General features: G+C 38.9%; 1 protein-coding gene across 1 annotated transcript in view; it reads left to right on the forward strand.

The window, feature by feature from the left end:
• The window catches only part of CHD7 (chromodomain helicase DNA binding protein 7), a 131063-nt gene extending 113894 nt beyond the window's left edge, over nt 1-17169 (forward strand). Inside the window, exons 23-39 of the mRNA XM_058805472.1 lie at nt 351-550; nt 1141-1300; nt 4374-4463; nt 5049-5152; nt 6540-6669; nt 6952-7024; nt 7243-7297; nt 8018-8246; nt 8423-8631; nt 8772-9449; nt 9849-10006; nt 11657-11884; nt 12112-12555; nt 13121-13342; nt 13747-13887; nt 14367-14471; nt 15258-17169. Of these exons, the coding sequence (XP_058661455.1) occupies nt 351-550; nt 1141-1300; nt 4374-4463; nt 5049-5152; nt 6540-6669; nt 6952-7024; nt 7243-7297; nt 8018-8246; nt 8423-8631; nt 8772-9449; nt 9849-10006; nt 11657-11884; nt 12112-12555; nt 13121-13342; nt 13747-13887; nt 14367-14471; nt 15258-16211 (4180 nt within the window). The 3' untranslated portion in view covers nt 16212-17169. The remainder of the gene's footprint in view (nt 1-350; nt 551-1140; nt 1301-4373; nt 4464-5048; nt 5153-6539; nt 6670-6951; nt 7025-7242; nt 7298-8017; nt 8247-8422; nt 8632-8771; nt 9450-9848; nt 10007-11656; nt 11885-12111; nt 12556-13120; nt 13343-13746; nt 13888-14366; nt 14472-15257) is intronic.
• Nucleotides 17170-20439: the final 3270 nt, after the last annotated feature.

Genomic DNA, 20439 nt, shown 5'->3' on the forward strand with positions numbered 1-20439 from the left:
TTTCTGGTTCAAAATAGGAACTGTTCCTCAAATCCCATGATTGTAGGGATTGGTCGAGTTTCCTATTTGTAGCTTACCGGGACCTTTAGAGTTAAACATATGTACTTTATTAATTTGAGTGTAGTTCAATTGCAGCTTTACGAGCAGTGAACTTATTGCCTGTTCTGTAAAATAAACATTCTTGACTCTTTGGTGCTGGAAGTTGGATTCCCTGACATAACCTGCAAATGCAAAATGCATTAGCGCTAACACAGGAGGTCCCAAGTTTCTTGATACCAGGAGTTAAATTGAAAGTCACAAATTAAAATACCAGTACCCTGGCTGTTGTATTGAACATATTTTTCTTGTAGCTGGGGTCGGTGGACTGACATCCTCTCACATGGGCGCTATAAACGTCAGCTAACAGAGCAAGATGTGGAAACCATCTGCCGGACTATCCTGGTGTATTGTCTTAATCATTACAAAGGGGATGAAAATATCAAAAGTTTCATCTGGGATCTGATCACTCCAACTGCAGATGGGCAAACTCGAGCTTTGGTTAATCATTCCGGTATGTCTACCACAATCAAATAATGATGCTAGTAAATACGAAAGAATTGCTTCAGTCGTGCTATGTGTTTGGTTTAAACTATAGCCATTCTGACATGTCGTAGGATCTTGTCAGATTTTATGAGTAAGGTGGGCTTTGACTTGGTCTGTACTTAAAGGGGAAGTCTCCTTCAGACACTTTGTAGAATGCAGTTCTCTTTCCTTTAAATTGGTTTTAAACAAATATTCCAGCATTAATTTTTGCTGGCACCTACTGCCGGATTTAATCTCTTTTAAATTGCCATTAATCAGAAAGCTCGTTTCCTTACGGCCATTTAGATTCATGAGAGTTTTTACAAGAAATATTTATATAACACCATTTTCTGGCTAGCGCTCTGAATTTTTGAAATCTTCACACCTAAATTTGCATGAAAGTTTTGGTTGATTTTGTTACTTACAATTTTCTGTACTGAGTCATGTTGCTGTTCAGTTTTTGGTGGTTGTGTTGCCCTCAAAGTAATGAATGCTTAGCTTTAAACGTATGTTTGTAATGTTGTTTGGGGTGAGAGTTTTTCTATTCCAGTTGAGTAAGAAATATTGGGGGTTTTCTAGGTCTGTCTGCCCCAGTGCCCAGAGGGAGGAAAGGGAAGAAAGTAAAAGCCCAGAGTTCACAGCCAATGCTGCAAGATGCTGATTGGCTCACAACCTGTAATCCAGATGTATTATTTCAAGAAGACAGCTATAGGAAACATCTTAAACATCACTGTAATAAGTAAGTACTAATAAATGTTTCATTTAGAGGTTTGGGATTTTTTTTAAAACCACATGCTTTTGAAAAGTCCACAACTTTGGATATATTGATAGAACACAGGGACATTTAATAGGATGTAAAGGCTATTATTACTTTTTAATTTGGGGATAATCATCTTAACAGATATCTGGACACTTCTGTAAGCTCTTTGTGACAGATCAGCACAGTTCTGAAGAAAATTATTCTCTTCTTATTAAATAAGAATGGAATCAGATAAGGTTATTTTTTTATCATAGAAAGTAAAGACTATCATCCTACACTGTCTATTTCACTTGACAATTGGCTATCTTTAAATAAAAGCTGTTTGTTTCTTACCTTCTTATGGAGTCACTCAGGCTGGTATTTAAAGTTCTGTTCCATAAATGTTAAACTCATATATCCAGTTCTTAATTTCAGGAGTTTCATGTAGTAATTCACTTATACGTGGCATAAATTTTCTCTTTATTCTTTCTCTCCCTTCCTCTCTTACTCTTCTCAGAGAGTATTTATGTATATATAATATATATAAATTATCTATATAAATAGGCAATAATATAATATGTAATAATATACAGAATATTTTTTCTTTCACCTTTGAGATGAAATTTCTCACCAAACTCTTTTACCTGAATTTATTTGTCCTGATTTGATTTTTGAAATTCTAAACATGTTACTAAACCAAAAGCTTTTGGGGATAAAGGTCACTGTATATAATGTTTTATTGGTTCATGAATGTCTCTTAAGAGCCTTCCTTGCATATTTTCTGGCTTTTGTTTTATAATATCTTATTTTTGTGTCAGCTTTCTTTGATGCCATCTCAGTTTTGCTTACTATATTCTCCATATAGACACTGAACCTTGTCCCAAAAATACCTTGGTTTAGAGCTGGAGATGTGGTTGATTGATTTTGGGATGTTTGGTTTTGTTTTTAAATTTCTTTTCTTCATTGTAGATATATAATCATGCAGTTGTAATGTTGTGTTACTGAAAGGTCATCATTACTTTTGTGGTTTGAATATGTATTGGGGCTCATTAATGCTGCTTAGTGGAAAGATACTATTGATTTGAAAAGTACCTGTGGGCTGTCAATAGGGGGTGTGATGTGAAGGAGGAAAGGCATTTAAGGGGTTTATTAGCTCATTTCCAGATGCTAACCAAGCTTAATTCTTCGCTGATGACAACAGATACTCATAGAATTACGTTAGTGAGTGCACTTCCAAATAAACGGCTTTCTGTTTTTTCTGAACTGTTACTCAGGTCTGTTATTACACTTCACTTACTCTTAAAGTAATACAATTCTTTCCTGTAGCATTATTTTAATCTCTCAGGTAACATGTCTTCATTACTTGCTATATCAGTTTGCAGATCTGACTTAATTTTTTAAATACTGCTTCTTTAATAATACAATAGAACAATTGCAAGGACTGGGAAGACTGGTAAATATGCAAGAATGTTTTCAGTTGCTATCTTTTTCCTTCACTTCCCAGATTCACCAGGACTAAATGAATTGTAGAAGCTACATGTTTTTAGCACAGGTAAAATCAAACAGAGGTGGAGCCAGTTAATAATCTGAGTCATTTCCTTGAAAAGGTACCAGTTGAAGTTGGCTTTTTAAGAATTGGTGTCCTTTCCTTAAGAACCGTGTATGCTGGTTTAATGCATAGGACTCCTGGAAGGTGCAAAGAGCCTCTGGTTTTTGGTTTCTCTTGGGTTTTATTTCGTGCTTCTCCTCTTTGGCTTGATGTAACAGCTGTTATTGTTTAATACTAAGATGATAGAGACCCTCAACAGCTTATTTACATAGCCACACAGGGAGCAGGGACACCTTACTGGTCCCAGTTACTGTGCATACAGAAAGAAGCATGTCTGACATGTTTGGAATTGCAGACATGACCTTCATTCACATCCCTGCTCTTCCGAGGTTTGGTTGAATAACACGTGTGAAACCGGGTATTGCTGTAGTTGCATCTGATCTCTAACGAGGACCTCTCAAAACTGGTGGTGGTCTAAATTTTTCATGCAAGTGGGTGATCAGATTACTGCTTCCCTGGTCACCCTTGCTGTTCAGGAGCAGCAGTAATTCAACAGTTGCTGTGATGGATTTGGGTACAGTGAGAGGGCAGGTTGAGTAATCTCCATTTTAGCTGGTACTGGTTTTACTTCATGAACTAGGCAGCAGGGGGTGCCCTGAATTGGGTAAACATGGGAGAGCAAGATAATTTTCAGGTAGATACTTTTTCTACAGAAATGACCTCTTTTCTAGTCTCCTTGAACAGCCAGTCTGCCATTCTCTCTCCTGCCAGCTTTGAGTGTGACCACAACACCTGACAGCGCTTCCAAAAATGTCTGCAGTATTGCAGAAATGGGGAAAAATAAACTTGGCAACGAAGATTTTTCACTTCCTTGTAACAGTTAGGTTGTGCGTAGGTAAAATTTAATAGCAGTTTGAACTATAAAGAGTAAAAATAGTTAATATCTCCCAAGGGAAATGGGGGATTATTTTTCCCCCCCATTCTCAGAAGCAAAAAGTTGTATAATCTGGAAAACCTGACATTCCATATTGAGGGTTTATTGTAAGGTAGTAAAACCAGATTTTATATCTCGTTTATTCCTACAACTTCTGATGTGCTTCCAAAAATGGTATTAAGGCAGCAGCTGAGGAAATTTTATGAGATAATGAAGCAGAACAGTTACTGAAAGCCATCTGCTCAGTTGTTTACAAACTTGCTTCAATACTTCAGAGGCAGTGGTAGAGTACGTGTCTAAACTTCACAAGCTGCACTAGGTAGAACTAAATGAAATGCGCCGGGGCCGGGCTGAGCTGGGTCCCTCTCTGTGCAGTGTAAGCAGTTGCCAGGCAGGCCTGTTGGAAGCCAGCAGAAAGCACCACACAGAGGTGATTATGTGCCACCATCTGTCACGCTTCAAGCCTACCATACAGCATGGCTAATCAGCCTTGGCAGGATGATGGATGAACAGCAGCAGCTGCCAAAAGCCACTGTTGGCAAACAGTCCTGAAGTTAAGAACTTTTTCCCCCCTCTGCCTTCCTCTCCAGGGTCCTGCTGCGTGTCCGCATGCTCTACTATCTACGACAAGAAGTTATAGGGGACCAAGCAGACAAGATCTTAGAGGGTGCTGACTCAAGGTTAGTGCAAGTGCAGGTTTATTTTTTTGCTTTATGACTCTGGCTTTTGTAAAGTACACATACTATAATAATGCAGCGTTTAAAGGTGGTCACATTTTATCTCTTATATGTCTGTTCTCAAGCAACCGTATTGTTTTATGAAGCGCAGTGGGTCATTTTCCTGGGGGAGGAAACGATGCGGGAAATGACAGAAGTGGATTTGCAGCTCTGCTAATATTGAGGGATTATTCTATCTCAATTGAAAAAATTAAAAAAATACTAAGACCTTAAGTGAATCATATTTAGATAACCATTTGACTCCCAAAATAGCCTAATGTTGGGGGGAGGGGGTGGCGATATTTGTGTTGTTTTTTGGTTGCCTAATTATTTTTTGTTGTTTGTTTGTTTAACCATCCTAATTATTTTTAAGAGTATTTCAATTTGTGTATTGGGTTTTGGGGTGGTTTTCCAGCTCAAAAATTATATTTACAGAACAGCATAAAACACTTGGGTTTTTTTAGGATGATTTGTTTTGTTTTGGTTTTTTTTTTTTTTTAATCTTTTTGAGTAATATCTTTGAGAATATGTATAATGCTGTCTTCACAGTGAAGTAGATGTATGGATACCTGAGCCATTCCATGCCGAAGTTCCTGCAGACTGGTGGGATAAGGAGGCAGATAAATCCCTTTTAATTGGAGTATTTAAACACGGTAAGTGGCATCTCACTCTCAACAAAACTGAGTTGTAAAGCTTTCAGCGTGTAGGACTGTTCAGTCATAATATTAACAAGTATTGTTCCAAAGAACTGTTGGCTTGTATCTCCCTTTTTTCTTGCCTGCATTAAAAACCTAATATGAGCTGTAAATATCAGATGCTGTTTTTAAATGTTTGCAGAACATTTGAGAAGAAAACATTACTTTCTTGGCTGTAAATAAAACAAAGCCATATTTGTTTAAATAATAGCCAAATAGTAAGATAGATCTCCATAAACTTTGCTTCCAGCACTGCTTCACTTGCTAACTCTGCCAACCAGTGTCAAAGTGGACGGTGGGCTTAACCTCTGCTATTAATCTGTACAAGTGCCTCCTGGGCTTTGTTCCAAGCAATATTTCACAAATGTCAGTGTTGAGAACTCCCGGCTCCCTTGAGTGGGATGCAGCCTTGTTAACTTTGAAAGGCTGGGGATGCAGAGCTGGCATGATATATACAGTGAGCGATTCCTGATTATAATCCCAATTCTCTGGAGGTCGCAGAGGTATTCTCAGCAGCCCAGCCTGACTAAAGGGGAGAATGATGGCTTATAAAACCTTTCATGATTACAGTTTGGCTTGAGGCTCTACAGCAGTTAGGAGCAGTGTGTTGTAGTACAAATCCTAATTGAATTGTGCTGTTCTGCCTATGTACAGCAGCTCTGTGTTGTGGGCTCAGCTGAGGCAAGTCTAGTCTAAAAATCATTTTCCTGCAGTGCACTGTTGGGATCTGCCATTTTCCATCTAGTCAACTTGGGCAGTAAAAAAGCAAACAGCAGTTTGAAAACCATAGAGGGAACAGTGTCATCTTACTGACATGCATCATCCTAAACCTAATAAGACAGGTTCGTTGGCCTTACGTATAACCCATGTATGCAAGCATTTTTGCAGCCTATATTGAGGGTTCCAGCAGGGCTGGAGCTATTGAAAATACGTGTGTGTGTCTCTGTGTGTGTGTGTGTGCGCGCTCCTGTTAGCAGCTGCGTGTTTCCACGGGCGAGTATTGAATGTCAAGAACCACTGTGAAAGTCATAAAGGAAACTTGAAGAAGTTTTTCATTTATGAAAGATTTTTACTTTACTTTATAACAACATGAAATTTGATGCTTTCTTCACTATCTTATATGTGTTTATATTATTAATGGGAAAATGTTTCTGTGCTGTTGGAATTCACCAACATGAACAATTTTTTAATATTAATTAAATGTTTCCAGCATGGTGATGGTGCCTTTGTTTTATTAATAATAAATTAATGAATCCAGAAAATTGTACTTCTACTGCCTAGACCTGTTCTATTCACAGCTGGTCATAGCTTTTAAAAAGGCATTTGTGTCCCACTCTGCACACAGGTTATGAGAAGTACAATTCCATGAGAGCTGATCCAGCACTGTGCTTTCTGGAACGGGTTGGCATGCCTGATGCAAAGGCCATAGCTGCTGAACAGAGAGGGACAGACATGTTAGCAGATGGCGGTGATGGGTAAGGAGGACATGAAAAAATTAATAAACTTTATCAGCATTGTATATGTTGGCATGAGTTCATATGTCGTATTATACTTACATGTTGCCTGAGGATATGAAGTGATCGTATGATGTACAAAGTAAATAGATTTGTTTACACAGTTGAGCATGAAATACAAATGTGTAACTTGGTACACCATACTGATGACTTTTGTAGCTTTTTTGCTTTTGTCCAGAAAATCAGCCAGCCCCCTCTCAAAACCAGTATTTTTCCTGAAAATATTTTAAAAATATTTTATAGGGGTGAATTTGACAGAGAGGATGAAGATCCAGAATATAAACCAACCAGAACTCCCTTCAAGGATGAAATTGATGTAAGAACTCCTAATTTTCTGTAATTACAAATATTTACAATTACAACTGATTCTCCATATTTATTTTAATGTGTGTTTTTTAAGTTTGAGAGCTACCAGATAAGCACTCCTTACAAAGATTGTTTGCTGCTGTGTTTGAGAGATGACATATTTTTCTTCCCAAATTATGACATATGGTCAAAACTGAAAACTAAAATAACTTCTGTCTTCTCCCCAAGGAATTCGCAAACTCACCTCCAGAAGACAAAGAGGAGTCCATAGAATTACACCCAAGTAAGTCTATAGCAAAAAAATTTAAAAAGCACAAAGGGGACAGATCGTTTAGTGAAAGGTGGACTGTTTATATTACCACATGAGGGGATAGGAGATGTTTTGGGACAATACCACAGAAAGCTTTTTGCTGCCAAATCTCTTCATGCTTCACATTTTTCAAAACAATTACATACTGTCTTTGAATAATCCACATTATGGTTCTCTGGATTTCTAATTACATAGTAGAAACCATGATGATAAAGACCGGATGTTTCATAATGCAGCCGTTGATGGTTTTGCCGATATAATCTTGGAAGTTACAAATACGTTGTTTCCTCAGTATGGAGGAAAATTGCCAAGTTTAAGTGAGAATAATAAAGTGGGAAATGATAAGCATAGGTGTTTCCTCAGAGGCAGAATGATCTTCTTAGTAATGTATTTAAAGATGCATTGCATTAATTTAAATACTTACACTGTTCATAATATGTTTGCATTCATAACATCGAATCATAGTGCTTGATGGTTATCTCTAAATGCTTCACAAGCATTTCTGAGTTCTTAGAGTTGGATGGTTTGATTCTATTTTCTACCTCTTACCAATAGTTAGCCTGTTTCTAATTCATTATGCACCAGTATTAGAGGCACATGTTCTTATCTGATAAAACAGAAATCCAGTTATAGCCATAGAAACTGAAATGTTTAGTGTTGGTTTTGCAGTGCAAATACTTCTCTGTTCTCTAGGCAAGCACAGTGAAAGCAATGCTGAGTTAGGGCAACTCTACTGGCCCAACACTTCAACCCTGACTACCCGTCTGCGTCGCCTCATTACTGCCTATCAGCGCAGCTATAAAAGGCAACAAATGAGGCAAGAGGCACTAATGAAGACTGACCGCAGGAGACGTCGGCCTCGAGAAGAAGTGAGGGCACTAGAGGCAGAAAGGGAAGCCATAATAACTGAGAAACGACAAAAGTGAGTTTCCCGGTGATAATCTTTCTATCTTTCTGTAAATCTTATTTGAGCTTGTGTGTCACCCATACAGCTCTTTTGTTTTGAAAGAATAAACTAAGGGGGTTTTGGGATTTCTAAAAGTGTTTGGAATCTTATCTATCCAGTGGCCTCACTTTTCTTGCTTCTTTCTTGACTAGATGGACAAGAAGAGAAGAAGCAGATTTTTATCGTGTGGTGTCTACTTTTGGAGTTATTTTTGATCCTGTAAAACATCAGTTTGAGTGGAATCAATTCAGAGCATTTGCCAGGCTTGACAAAAAGTCCGATGAAAGCTTGGAAAAGTATTTTAATGGCTTTGTGAATATGTGTAGACGAGTGTGCCGAATGCCAGTGAAACCAGATGATGGTAAGTTTAAACTGACTCTGGAAATCAACATGAATATTGTGAGACCATGGCACTGTTGAAACTTCATGCCCAGGTGTAAGGATTTTGAAATGGGTGTGCATTCAATCCATGTTAAACAGCACAACTTGGTGTCCTTGCAGAACCTCCTGATCTTTCCACGCTGATTGAGCCGATCACAGAGGAGCGTGCTTCTAGAACTTTATATCGCATCGAGCTGCTGCGCAAGATCCGCGAACAGGTCCTCCATCACCCGCAGCTGGGGGAGAGGCTAAAGCTTTGCCAGCCAAGTCTGGACCTGCCAGAGTGGTGGGAGTGTGGTAAACATGATAAAGACTTACTGATTGGTGCTGCTAAACATGGAGTCAGTAGGACAGATTATCACATTCTGAATGATCCCGAACTCTCTTTTCTTGAGGCTCACAAAAACTTTGCTCAAAACAGAGGGATGGGTAATGCAAATACTGTGTCTTCTGTAAACCCTCTGGGCGCTGGCTGCAGTCAAACACCCCCAGTCGTCCCATCCACTCCAGTACAAGAGGAAAAGACTACAGAACCAACAGAGTCTAAAGTTGAAGGGTCTGAAAATCCAGCAGCCAAAGAAAAATCTGAAATCAAAGAGGAGACAGATACTACAGATAAGGACACTAAACCAGATTGTGATGCTGAGGCTGAGCCTGGCTCTGTTAAATGTGAATTGAAAGACATAGAAATGAGTACAGATGTAGATCCAAAATCTATTTCTGAGAAAGGTTCAGAAGAAGATGAAGAGGAGAAACTGGAAGATGATGATAAATCAGAAGAATCCTCACAACCTGAAGGTAATACACTGATCAGATCAGTTCTGTGTGCTTAGCACAACCCCACAGCTGTTGTAGCTCATGCCAGCTGGTAAGTGACACATGGGGTGCCATTCTTGAGTATGGGATGGGCTGCATGCAGCAGTTCCTCTGCCCTTCCACATATCAGGTGGCTAAATAAGCTTTCATAAGAACCATCCAGCATCAGCAGGGTATTCCCCCACAAGGGATGATTTCCGGGAAAGCTCACTGAGTCAATAAGCATGGTCTCTGTGCCAAATGTGGAAGGCTAGGGCTCTGCTGTAGTAATTACTGAACAAAAGCCCGAGTTAGAAATGTTGTGTCAGGCCTGGTTGCCTTAGCTTATCTAGCTGGGTAGACACTGGATGTTAATGCCTGGTCATGATTGTTATTCAGCAGGAGCAGTTTCTCAGGGTAAGAATTTTGATGAAGAAAGCAATGCCTCTATGAGTACCGCAAGGGATGAAACACGCGATGGATTCTACATGGAAGACGGGGATCCCTCTGTGGTTCAGCTGCTTCATGAGAGAACATTTGCCTTCTCATTCTGGCCTAAGGTTGGTTAGGGGTGGAAAGACATGTGTCTCCTTTAATTTCAGTAAAATATTGGAAATGTGCTTAAAAAGTAACAGTGAGCTTTGTGTGGTACTGCACTTCTGGCAGGCAAGAGATCTTTTTCTGTGAATGATTTGTGGGATGGCACTTTTTTCTTTAAGCTCATACAAACTAGCAGTGGAAATGAAAGAAATTGCTCCTTTTTTCTTGTAAAATAATGTCATTTAGTAAAACAGTGGACTGCTGGCAGACATGAACTCTTCATAGGGTCCATAACTTTTTGTCAGCAGAGTCCCACCTCTTGCACCACTATACAGTTTTGAATTAGAAGTTTTCCGTGCAGAGCAATCTGCAGAGACTTTAAAAGATCACCTTTTTATTTTGGGGTGAGGAGATTGTAGGGGAGAGTTTTGGTGACCTACATGATCTAAGCCATTATGTAATATTGACAGATGTAATTGTATTAAGGTATCCTGCAAACATAAGCAGCAGTTTTAGATAGAATAAAGCTGTATCTTATTTTGGTAACAGTGCAGAAAACTATCTAATATAAAATACTTTTAAAAATACAAAACTGTAACCTTGTAATAAATCCATACTTAATTTAGCACTCTCCTTTGCAGTAAGGGGAGAGAGAAAAATAAAGTAGTAATAGTCTTAAGCTTACTAATCACCATAACAGAGCCATCTGGTTGGGGCAGGGAGGGGGAAGGGGGTAGCAGGGCAAGAGGACCTTGCTCTTAATAGGCTTATTTCTGGGGAAAGCAAGCAGTCTGTTGCAGCTGCTGAGATTTGGTAGTTGCTTCTGCACTGTTTTGCTTTTCAGGAAGCTGAAATGCATTCATATATGAATGCTCATATTCCCTAACCAGCAGTATTTCTTAGAGTCCCAAAGTTTCTACTACTTCAGACAGGCTAGTCTGGAATGTGCTTGAATACTGAAATGGAAAAAAAATCAAATAATGTTCATCTTCTCTACTTTCAGCATGTATTTTGGAAACATGGGCTAAAATCTTATTCCAGTCATAGTGTGAAAGTAGAACAGAAAATCCTTCATCAGTATAGGTTCAGCATAAGTAGACTAATAAACATAATTAGAGATTTTTAGTGTACACGCTTCAGTGAAATTTGAAGTGATAATGGGCGTGGAATGAAAATTGACATTCATTAGATGTCCCTAGGTTGGTGCCCGTTTCATAATGTTGAACTTTATTAATAGTGACGCTAATGAGGATCCACTTCCTAGGACAGAATTGCAGATCCAGCCTCTTGGATCTTGAGAACTGCAGCTCTAAGATACTGATTGCAGATGTGTTTATTTTCCCTTCCTAACTGTTGATGTTTCTAACTACTGAAGTTTTGTAAAACAACAGTGAGTTTCTATTAAATTTTTCAATTAGTGCATTGTCATACAGAAAACTTTCTGTCTTTTCTCCTTCCCCTCACAATATAAATGCAGCTTTTAAAAGTTATTATTCTACAAAATTGTGTTAGCATCTTGCAAGGTGATCAGTTAATTGCTAACATACAAGAACAGTTGTTTCTGAATGTCTTCCTTAAGCTGTGGAAACTGGACTGTGTCATAAGACTCATTTGAGTTTAAAAGGTGACGTTTACACCGAGGGTTCATTACATACTTTTCCTTTCTGCAGGACCGAGTAATGATCAACCGATTAGACAACATCTGTGAGGCAGTGCTGAAAGGGAAGTGGCCAGTAAATAGGCGCCAGATGTTTGATTTCCAGGGGCTCATACCTGGGTACACTCCAACAGCTGTGGACAGCCCTCTACAGAAAAGGAGCTTTGCAGAGCTCTCCATGGTTGGTCAAGCCAGCGTCAGTGGCAGCGAAGATCTCACTGCTTCTCCTCAGTTATCAAAGGCAAGGCTACAGCATTCTCTTTTTGATATAAAACATTTTATCTTGCATGAACTTCTCTTGCATAATAGAAAATAAACCAGCATGAATAAAATAGGAAAAGCATCAAAGTGTTTCTTTGAAAAAAATGAAAGCTTTTTTTTTAGAGTTATATGTTGGAGCTTTGTTTTTAATTCAGCTTAGCAAATAGAGCTTTGCTAATGTTTGGAAATGCTTGGTTTTTTTATTAGGAAGATGCACTCAATTTATCAGTTCCACGTCAGAGGAGGAGGAGACGAAGAAAGATTGAAATTGAGGCTGAGAGAGCTGCCAAGAGGAGAAATCTTATGGAAATGGTTGCCCAGTTACGTGAGTCTCAGGTGGTCTCAGAAAATGGACAAGAAAAGGTTGTAGATTTATCAAAGGCCTCACGAGAGGCAACAAGTTCTACCTCAAATTTTTCATCTGTTACTTCAAAGTTTATCTTGCCTAATGTCTCCACACCTGTGTCTGATGCCTTTAAAACTCAAATGGAGCTGCTGCAAGCAGGTCTTTCACGCACACCCACAAGGCATCTACTAAATGGCTCTTTAATAGATGGAGAACCACCCATGAAGAGGAGGAGAGGAAGGAGGAAAAATGTAGAAGGGCTTGATCTGTTATTTATGAGCAACAAACGGACATCATTGACTGTAGTAAGACCACAACCTTTTTCCTTTTGTCTCATATTTGTTCTTCTGTCTGTGGTACTTCCTGAATGTGCTTCAAGTCTTATTCTCTCCCTAATAGAAACATACAGTTTTTGCCCAACCAGGTTTTTCTTTGTTTAGAGCTGTTAATTCTCTTTGAACCAAACAAAATGTGCACGTCAAGATTTTACTCTGTGTTTTAGGTAGCTTGTACTTTCAAAATTTCTTACTTTTTTTTTTTTTACAAAATATATTTCTAACCATGTACATTTTGAGGCTTAAGTATGTCTTTCTTGATGTGTTGAAAAGGGAGGGTGTTGAAGAATCTTGGAGGACATGTACTGGAAATGCAAAAAACCAGCTTTGTCTTTAGCACTATGTTCTTTACTCTTCAAGGATGTAAAATTTTCAAAATTCCCTGATGCAATGATAGTACTTTATGTATGAGTATTTAACCCCATTAACTCTTGTGTATGCAAAATCTTAAACATTTCAGTTCAGTCAGTTTCTGAAATTATTTCTCCAGGTGTTCCTGTTAAGGGAAGACTAATCCAGATGTGATTGTTTTCAGGAGGATGCAGAAGTGACCAAAGCTTTTGAAGAAGATATGGAAGCCCTACCAGCAAGGAACATTCCATCTCCTGGTCAATTGGACCCTGACACTCGCATCCCTGTAATCAATCTAGAGGATGGGACCAGGCTGGTGGGAGAGGATGCCCCAAAAAACAAGGATCTAGTTGAATGGCTTAAGTTGCATCCTACTTACACTGTAGATATGCCAAGTTATGTACCAGTAAGTATGTGATTCTAAAAGTGTTGTTCTATTATATTTATACAAAGGTTAGTTTTACAGAGGTCAGACTGAATTCCCTCACATTAGGCATAGTCGTTTGATTTTGTAGCTTGCATTTCAACAAAATTTTTCTCTTTATACAGCATTCCTATTTTATCCACACCCAAGTGACACTGGGGTGTTGGATTTGCTTTTGCTGTCTTAACATTTGTATGTAACAGCATGTTAGAACCACGTTTTCAAGTACTGCAGAATTTCTTCATCTGATGCAAAAAAATTTTTTTCATGTAATCTGAGAGTAAAGTAATGGATCCCTTCTTAAAATTGTTGTGAGAAGGGGTACCATGATTGGTTATTTTTGTCAAGAAATGAAATAAAAAGCAATAAATTTCTCTTCTTTCTAGAAGAGTGCAGATGTGCTGTTTTCCCCATTTCAGAAGCCGAAACAAAAACGACACAGATGTCGAAACCCTAATAAACTGGATATAAACACCTTGACAGGAGAAGAAAGGGTACCTGTTGTAAATAAACGAAATGGAAAGAAGGTAAAAATTAAGTTACTTCAGTCAAGGTCTTTAATAATGTCTTTGCATGTGGAAAGCAGGTTTTCTACTCCAAGCTTTCTCTTTAAAAGTTTAATAATTTGGTACCAGCAGTTTTTCTTACTGGACTATGCCACCTGGTTCCTTTAATTCCTTCTTTGCTCTTCTGTTGTGCTCATATTAATCACCTGAGTGAATAACTCTCATTTTTTGAACTTATATAGCATGTTTTGTTCTTGGATACAAAATTTATTAGCAGATCTGCCTAAGCTACAGCACTTTACTGTTTTTTTTAAAACATGATTTTGTCAATTGAGGTATCACTAGCTGGTTTCCAAGTATTTTTTCACAGTAAACTGAAAGTCTTTGCAGCCGTCCTTCAGAGATAAAATAGAAAGAAAGATAGAAAATGTCCATATAAGTAGTTGTTTGGTTTTGTTGGTAGGTTTTTGTTAAATTCATAACCTTGTCTTTTGCATTAGATGGGCGGAGCTATGGCCCCTCCAATGAAGGACTTGCCAAGATGGCTGGAAGAAAATCCTGAGTTTGCTGTTGCTCCTGATTGGACTGACATTGTTAAACAGTCTGTAAGTGAAACTCTCTTCCATGCATCACTGCAGGTTACAGCACAGAAAAGTTGAAGGCTGTCTAAATTGATTATTAAGTCTTTATCTCATAGGTTTAGGTTTTTAGAAAATCATGGTGTCTGTGTAGGAGTTACCCAGCGCAGAGGGAGTGGTGATAGAAGGCTGCTGCAGATTGAAATACACCAAAAAATCAGCTACAATTAAGGCAGCCTTCAGCATTTGTTTTATCTTTTTTTTTTTTTTTTTAATAAGTAACAATCCTTAAAAAGCACAGGTATTTGTACATTAAGAACTACTAAGAAAATATTTGTCATATTCATAACAGAAATACAATTCATTGTCTCAGTAACAGGCAGCATCAAAGGAATAGGTTTTCTGTCTTTTATTTTACAACATTTGTTTGAAAATAAAGGGTAAAATTCTGCAAGTATTCAATTTAATAGAATATTACTGTTCTGAAATTCAGTATGAATTATGAAGACACAAACTTGTAACTGCAACATATCAGGGTGGGGTTTTTTAATGAAGTTACACAGTTTTCAGCATGTATTATTTTACTGTTGTGTTTAAATATAAAAAAATCTGTGATCTTGATTCCTTCAGCTTTCTTTACTTGTTCTACTGCCATTCACTATAGTACTAGTCACCATTTGCCAGGGTGAAAAAACAAACCACTTTTGGAGTATGCTGAAATCCCTTCTGTTTCTTCTATCATCATCAGTTAACTGCTGAAAGCTAAAAAAGCCAATTGAGGATAAAGCTTGTTTTTTCACCTTCTCTTTTTAGGGTTTTGTTCCAGAGTCCATGTTTGACCGTCTTCTCACTGGACCTGTTGTGAGGGAGGAAGGAGCAAGCAGAAGAGGAAGAAGGCCAAAAAGTGAAATTGCCAAAGCAGCTGCAGCAGCTGCTGCTGTAGCATCAACTTCGGGAATCAACCCACTACTAATGAACAGTCTGTTTGCTGGAATGGACCTCACAAGCCTCCAGAACCTACAGAACCTGCAGTCTCTCCAGCTCGCAGGCCTCATGGGCTTTCCACCAGGGCTAGCAACAGCTGCTGCTGCTGGGGGGGACACTAAAAATCCGGCTGCCATGTTGCCTCTGATGTTGCCAGGGATGGCAGGACTGCCCAATATGTTTGGACTAAGCGGATTGTTGAATAACCCGATCACGGCTACTACTGGAAATGCCACTACTGCTTCCGGTCAAGGAGAGACTGAGGATGGCGCTTCAAAAGCTGAAGAGAAGAAAAATGAGAATGAAGAGGAGAACAAAGACTCTGAGAAAAGCACAGACACTGTTTCTGCTACTGACTCTGCGAATGGATCTGTCAGTGCTGCTACTGCGGCGACTACCGCCACTGCCACCACTACCACCACCACCAACACTGGATTGCCCACAAACCCTTTGGCCTTCAATCCTTTCCTGCTGTCTACCATGGCTCCTGGCCTCTTCTATCCATCTATGTTTCTACCTCCAGGACTGGGAGGATTGACTCTGCCCGGTTTCCCAGCACTAGCAGGACTTCAGAACGCAGTGGGCTCCAATGAAGAGAAGGCTACTGACAAAACTGAAGGAGCTGCCTTTAAAGATGAAGAAAATCTCGAAGGCAGTGATGCAGAGGAGAGCCTTGATAAAACTGCAGATTCCTCCGTTTTAGAAGATGAAATAGCACAGGGTGAAGAATTAGACTCACTTGATGGGGGGGAAGAAATAGAAAACAATGAAAACGATGAATAACCAGTACCAGTTACAGTTAAAGTGTTTTAAACTTTTGACAAGTGGTAGTCCTACTGTTTACACTCACAGTTAATGTCCATACTTAGTTTTTATAAGCTGTTCTGTAACATAGTGTAGCAAAAAAAAAAAGTTCAAGTCATGTTATACAGATGTGTCAAAAGGTATCTTGGTCATTAAGTATTGTGCAGTGCATTATTTATTATCCCTAGGAGAGATGAAATTTGAGAGGTGATCATGTCTTTTTAAGGAAATTGACATAATGCTCTGCTTTTTTTTTTCTTTTGGTACCATTGGTATTATGAATTAAGCAGCAATTTGTAATCAAGTGGCACTAATAGAAGGAAGTGCTGCTTAAAGGAAGGATGAAGTTATATATTTAATTTTTTTTTCTTTTTTTTTTCCTTTTTTTTTTCTTTTTAATTTTGCTGTGAAGGTCAAGATGAAATTTACCATACATATCGTACTCGCGCTTCATTTTGACTGTATGGGAGTTCACCCGCTCGCGTGCGCGCACACACCCACACACACACTCTCTCTCTGACAATCTTCATGATAGTGTGAATGTCTCTGTCTTGAGACGCAGCAATAATAAGGCAGCTGTTGAATGTGAAGAGTACCTTTTGGAAATTAACCCGTGGAGAAGGTTCTTACAGGATAAAGCTACAGTTTAATCGTCTCGTGATCTTGTAATGCACTGGTATAAACAAAAAAGAAAAAAATCAGGTACCTTTTTTAAATTAAAGGACTTTGTTACTTTAGCCACAAAGCTAAACAGCATTACCTCAACTCTAAACTAGCCTTGAAGTTTACAGACATGACTTTGTAAATGTATTGTTTTTCTTTGTTGTGATGTCTTTTTATTTTTTTTTCTTTGGAAACTGCTATCATGTAAGATAAGATGTAAATTGCTGCCAACTGTAGTAATGATGCTTTTAATAAAAGTGACCCATGATATGCAGAGATGTAATTATAGAATGTAGTGTTTAGGGACAACCAAACTGGTGTTCACTTTCTGTATTTGTATTTGTGGCTTTTTTATAGCATTTTCCTGCTATATTCTTTATAGATTAGTGGCTGTAAATGCTGAACTGATCATCTTCAGGGGACTAGGCAGGAAGAGAAACCTTGAATTGCCTTCATATTTTCCACTCTAAGTAACTCTACAGAAATGCACGCTAAAATCCCTACTTTACTCCTTCAAAGGGGCATGAGAGACTGAGAATACTTTAAATGTGTTCAGCATGTGATAATGTGGTACACTAAAGAACAAAAGGGCAAAAGAAAAATGAGGCTTTAATAGGCACAATATCTAGGTCATTTATCCTTGGTTAATGGGTAGAAAAACACAATGCTGTAGTGACAGCAAGGGATACAAAGGCTCTGTGGTATCCTGTAGACCAGAGCTTGTGATGCCAGAAACCACTGTGTCAAACAACCTACATGAAACTAAAACTGACCCACTTTTTATAAAAACCAGTGTCTCTTCTGGAGAGCTACCGATTTGTACCCTTTTGTGACCTTTTGATATTGGAGATAATGTACCATTTGAGAACTTCTGTTTTCATGGTGTTGTCACCTTGACACACACATACACAACAAGCTCCAGAGTGCGGATAAAAGGTTAGATTTTCAGTGGAGTACATGAAAAATTAGCTATTTCAGTAGCCAGCTGTGGGTGGACCCCTGTCTTTAGGACTAATATTATCCGTGCTTTTGGCATGCTGGAGAGCTGCAAACCTCACTCTCATGTACGCTGTGAATTTGCACGAGAGCTCAAACGGGCAAGTATTGCAAGGCCGAAATTTGGTCCTGAGGGGGATATATAAAAAGGGGTGAACTTGGCTTGAAAAGGATATTTCATGGACGATGAAAGTAGATGAGAAATGAAGGCTTAGGAAGTGATTTTTGTGTGAATGAATCACAGGCACACACTGTTGAAATGAATAGATGTCAGGATGCCTTGTACTGCCACTTAAAAAAATCATAGGGAGTTAATGAAGGTCAGGAAGGATTCCCCCTGCATGGACATCACTGAATGGTTGATGAGGTGTGTTATTCCTGCCTCTTTCTAAAACATCACATGTAGACCATGGCAAAAAGTGAGAGACTGAAAGCAAAGGCACATTGACTTGGGCAGGTGTGTTACATGCTCTCTTGAATTCATTTGAGCTGTTTTTTACGTTGTTATTAAATGCCTTGCCTTATTTTTTTTTCTACCTATAAAATTCCCACTGTAAGAATTTGTAGGTTCTTCTCATTGTGTGTATTCCAGACATGGTACCAAATAGCAGGGTTTTTTTTTTCAGTTCAATTTTTATAATTTCCAGAAGAGATTTACAGAGTTTAATGATATCTCTTGGGAGAATCCTTTTTAATTGGCAAGACTAGAAATTATATTGTTAAATGCTGTACTTAGTCCCTTTCTCCTCTGTCAAAATGGGGAAGTTCTGATAGCTTCTATTTTTGCCTATAGGTTTTTGACATGGAAACATCCAACTCATGATACAGGGTGTCCAAGTGACAAGTGAGTGAATCTTATGCCTAGTACAAGCATCTTCCATGATGGCATTACTCATCTGCCTTACCTACTCAAAAAAAAAAAAAAAAGGCAAAACTGAAGAACTGTTGGAACAGAGCAAATGCCATGGGAATGGGAGGGCCTCCATGCTCTGTGCTTCCCAAACAGCCTTGCTTCCTGGAAGCCAAACAGACCCTTCACTTGTTGGAAAGGTGGTGACATTTGATTTTTGGAAGGGATATGGGCCCCTGGTATGAAAAATGAAGTGGGGGGATTGCCATCTAATGTCCGAGAAATGTATTACATGAAAATATGAAGGTTTTTCTTTGATTTGACAGAGTTTTTACATGTTAATTATTGCAAAGATTCTTACGGAGTTTTAAAAGTGTGTCTAAATGAATAAAAGCTTACGTGAGTAAGATGCATAGATCAGAAACTATTCTGCACTTGATTCACATTTGGAACACCCTTACTGTCTCATAATGAGGAGCCTTTTATTTCCCACCAACCAGTTTTTGCTGGACCTCCTGATGGCCGTGGAAATGTTAATGGGGTTATCAAGGAATATAAATTACTTTGTGTTGCTTTCAAAAAGAAAGTACCTGTGTCAAAGTACAGCAGTGGTCTGCATGCTAACACAGCCTGTTCTGTGTGCGTGGTGTGCAACCCTGCCAAGGGAAAGGACTGAACAGCAACAAATCTGCTCAGGCTACTACAGACATGATTTTTAATAAGGGGACTATGAAGGAGAACCAATTCAAGTGTGAGTCTTGAAAACTGTTGCTCTTGAAATAGTGGACAAATTCCTTAACTAGTCCCAGGTCTTTTCAGTCAGCTTCAGTCTCTTGTTTTGTATTGATGTCAAAAATCAAAGTGTATTGCTTATTGGAATTGCACACTTCTATTGAGGACCTTTGCTGCTGAGCACTTCCTCATTTGAGAAGGGCTTAAGATTGAGGGGAGGGAGGGGTATTCAATTGTATTTTCTGTATTAAGCATCCCACTGACTTTTGTGAACAAAACTGCTTGGGACATTTAAGACTTCTGTTGTTTCTGCTACCTCTGAATCCTTAACATCGGGGCTGGGGTCAGGAAGTGTCAGGATATGTGAGGGCCCTCAGACCTGCTGCCTCCACGGTTTTCTGGGCACCTGAAAGGTGCCAGCCCATGAATGTTTCTGACTCCTCAGTGGGAAAGAGTGCTGGCTACAGTTTTTGCTTCCGTGCTGTGCAAATAACCTGTTGTACTCCTTTGGCTTCAAGTGGTGCCTTGGAGAGACCTGGAGATGGCTTCTTACATAGACAGGTGATGTTTTAGGCATCAAGTCTAAGCAGCAGCTTGAGTCAGCTGCTCTGAGGAGAATGTGTGAAGGAAATTCAATTATATGATTGACAGTTGTTATGATCAAGTTTCAATGGGACTTACGAAGCCCTCTCTTGGAATGCAGGGCAAATGTCCCAGCTCAGTCTGCATGCAGTTTTAGATAATAGATTTGATGCAAAAGAGCAAACAAACACTTACTAGTATAAGGAGCTATAGTGCAAAGTATGTATTTTTTAGAAGGGGATAAATCCATGTCACTGGATGTTTTTGTTTTTCCAGGTCCTATGGATTGCTGTTGGCACTGGTAAAGCCATCAAAACTTAATCATTTGAGCTATGTTGCAATAGCTTAGTGCAGGTAGTTTCCAATCTGTTACTTGTCCTCCCT

Source organism: Ammospiza caudacuta, chromosome 1 (genome assembly GCF_027887145.1).
Source record: "Ammospiza caudacuta isolate bAmmCau1 chromosome 1, bAmmCau1.pri, whole genome shotgun sequence".
Classification (NCBI taxonomy): Eukaryota; Metazoa; Chordata; class Aves; order Passeriformes; family Passerellidae; genus Ammospiza; species Ammospiza caudacuta.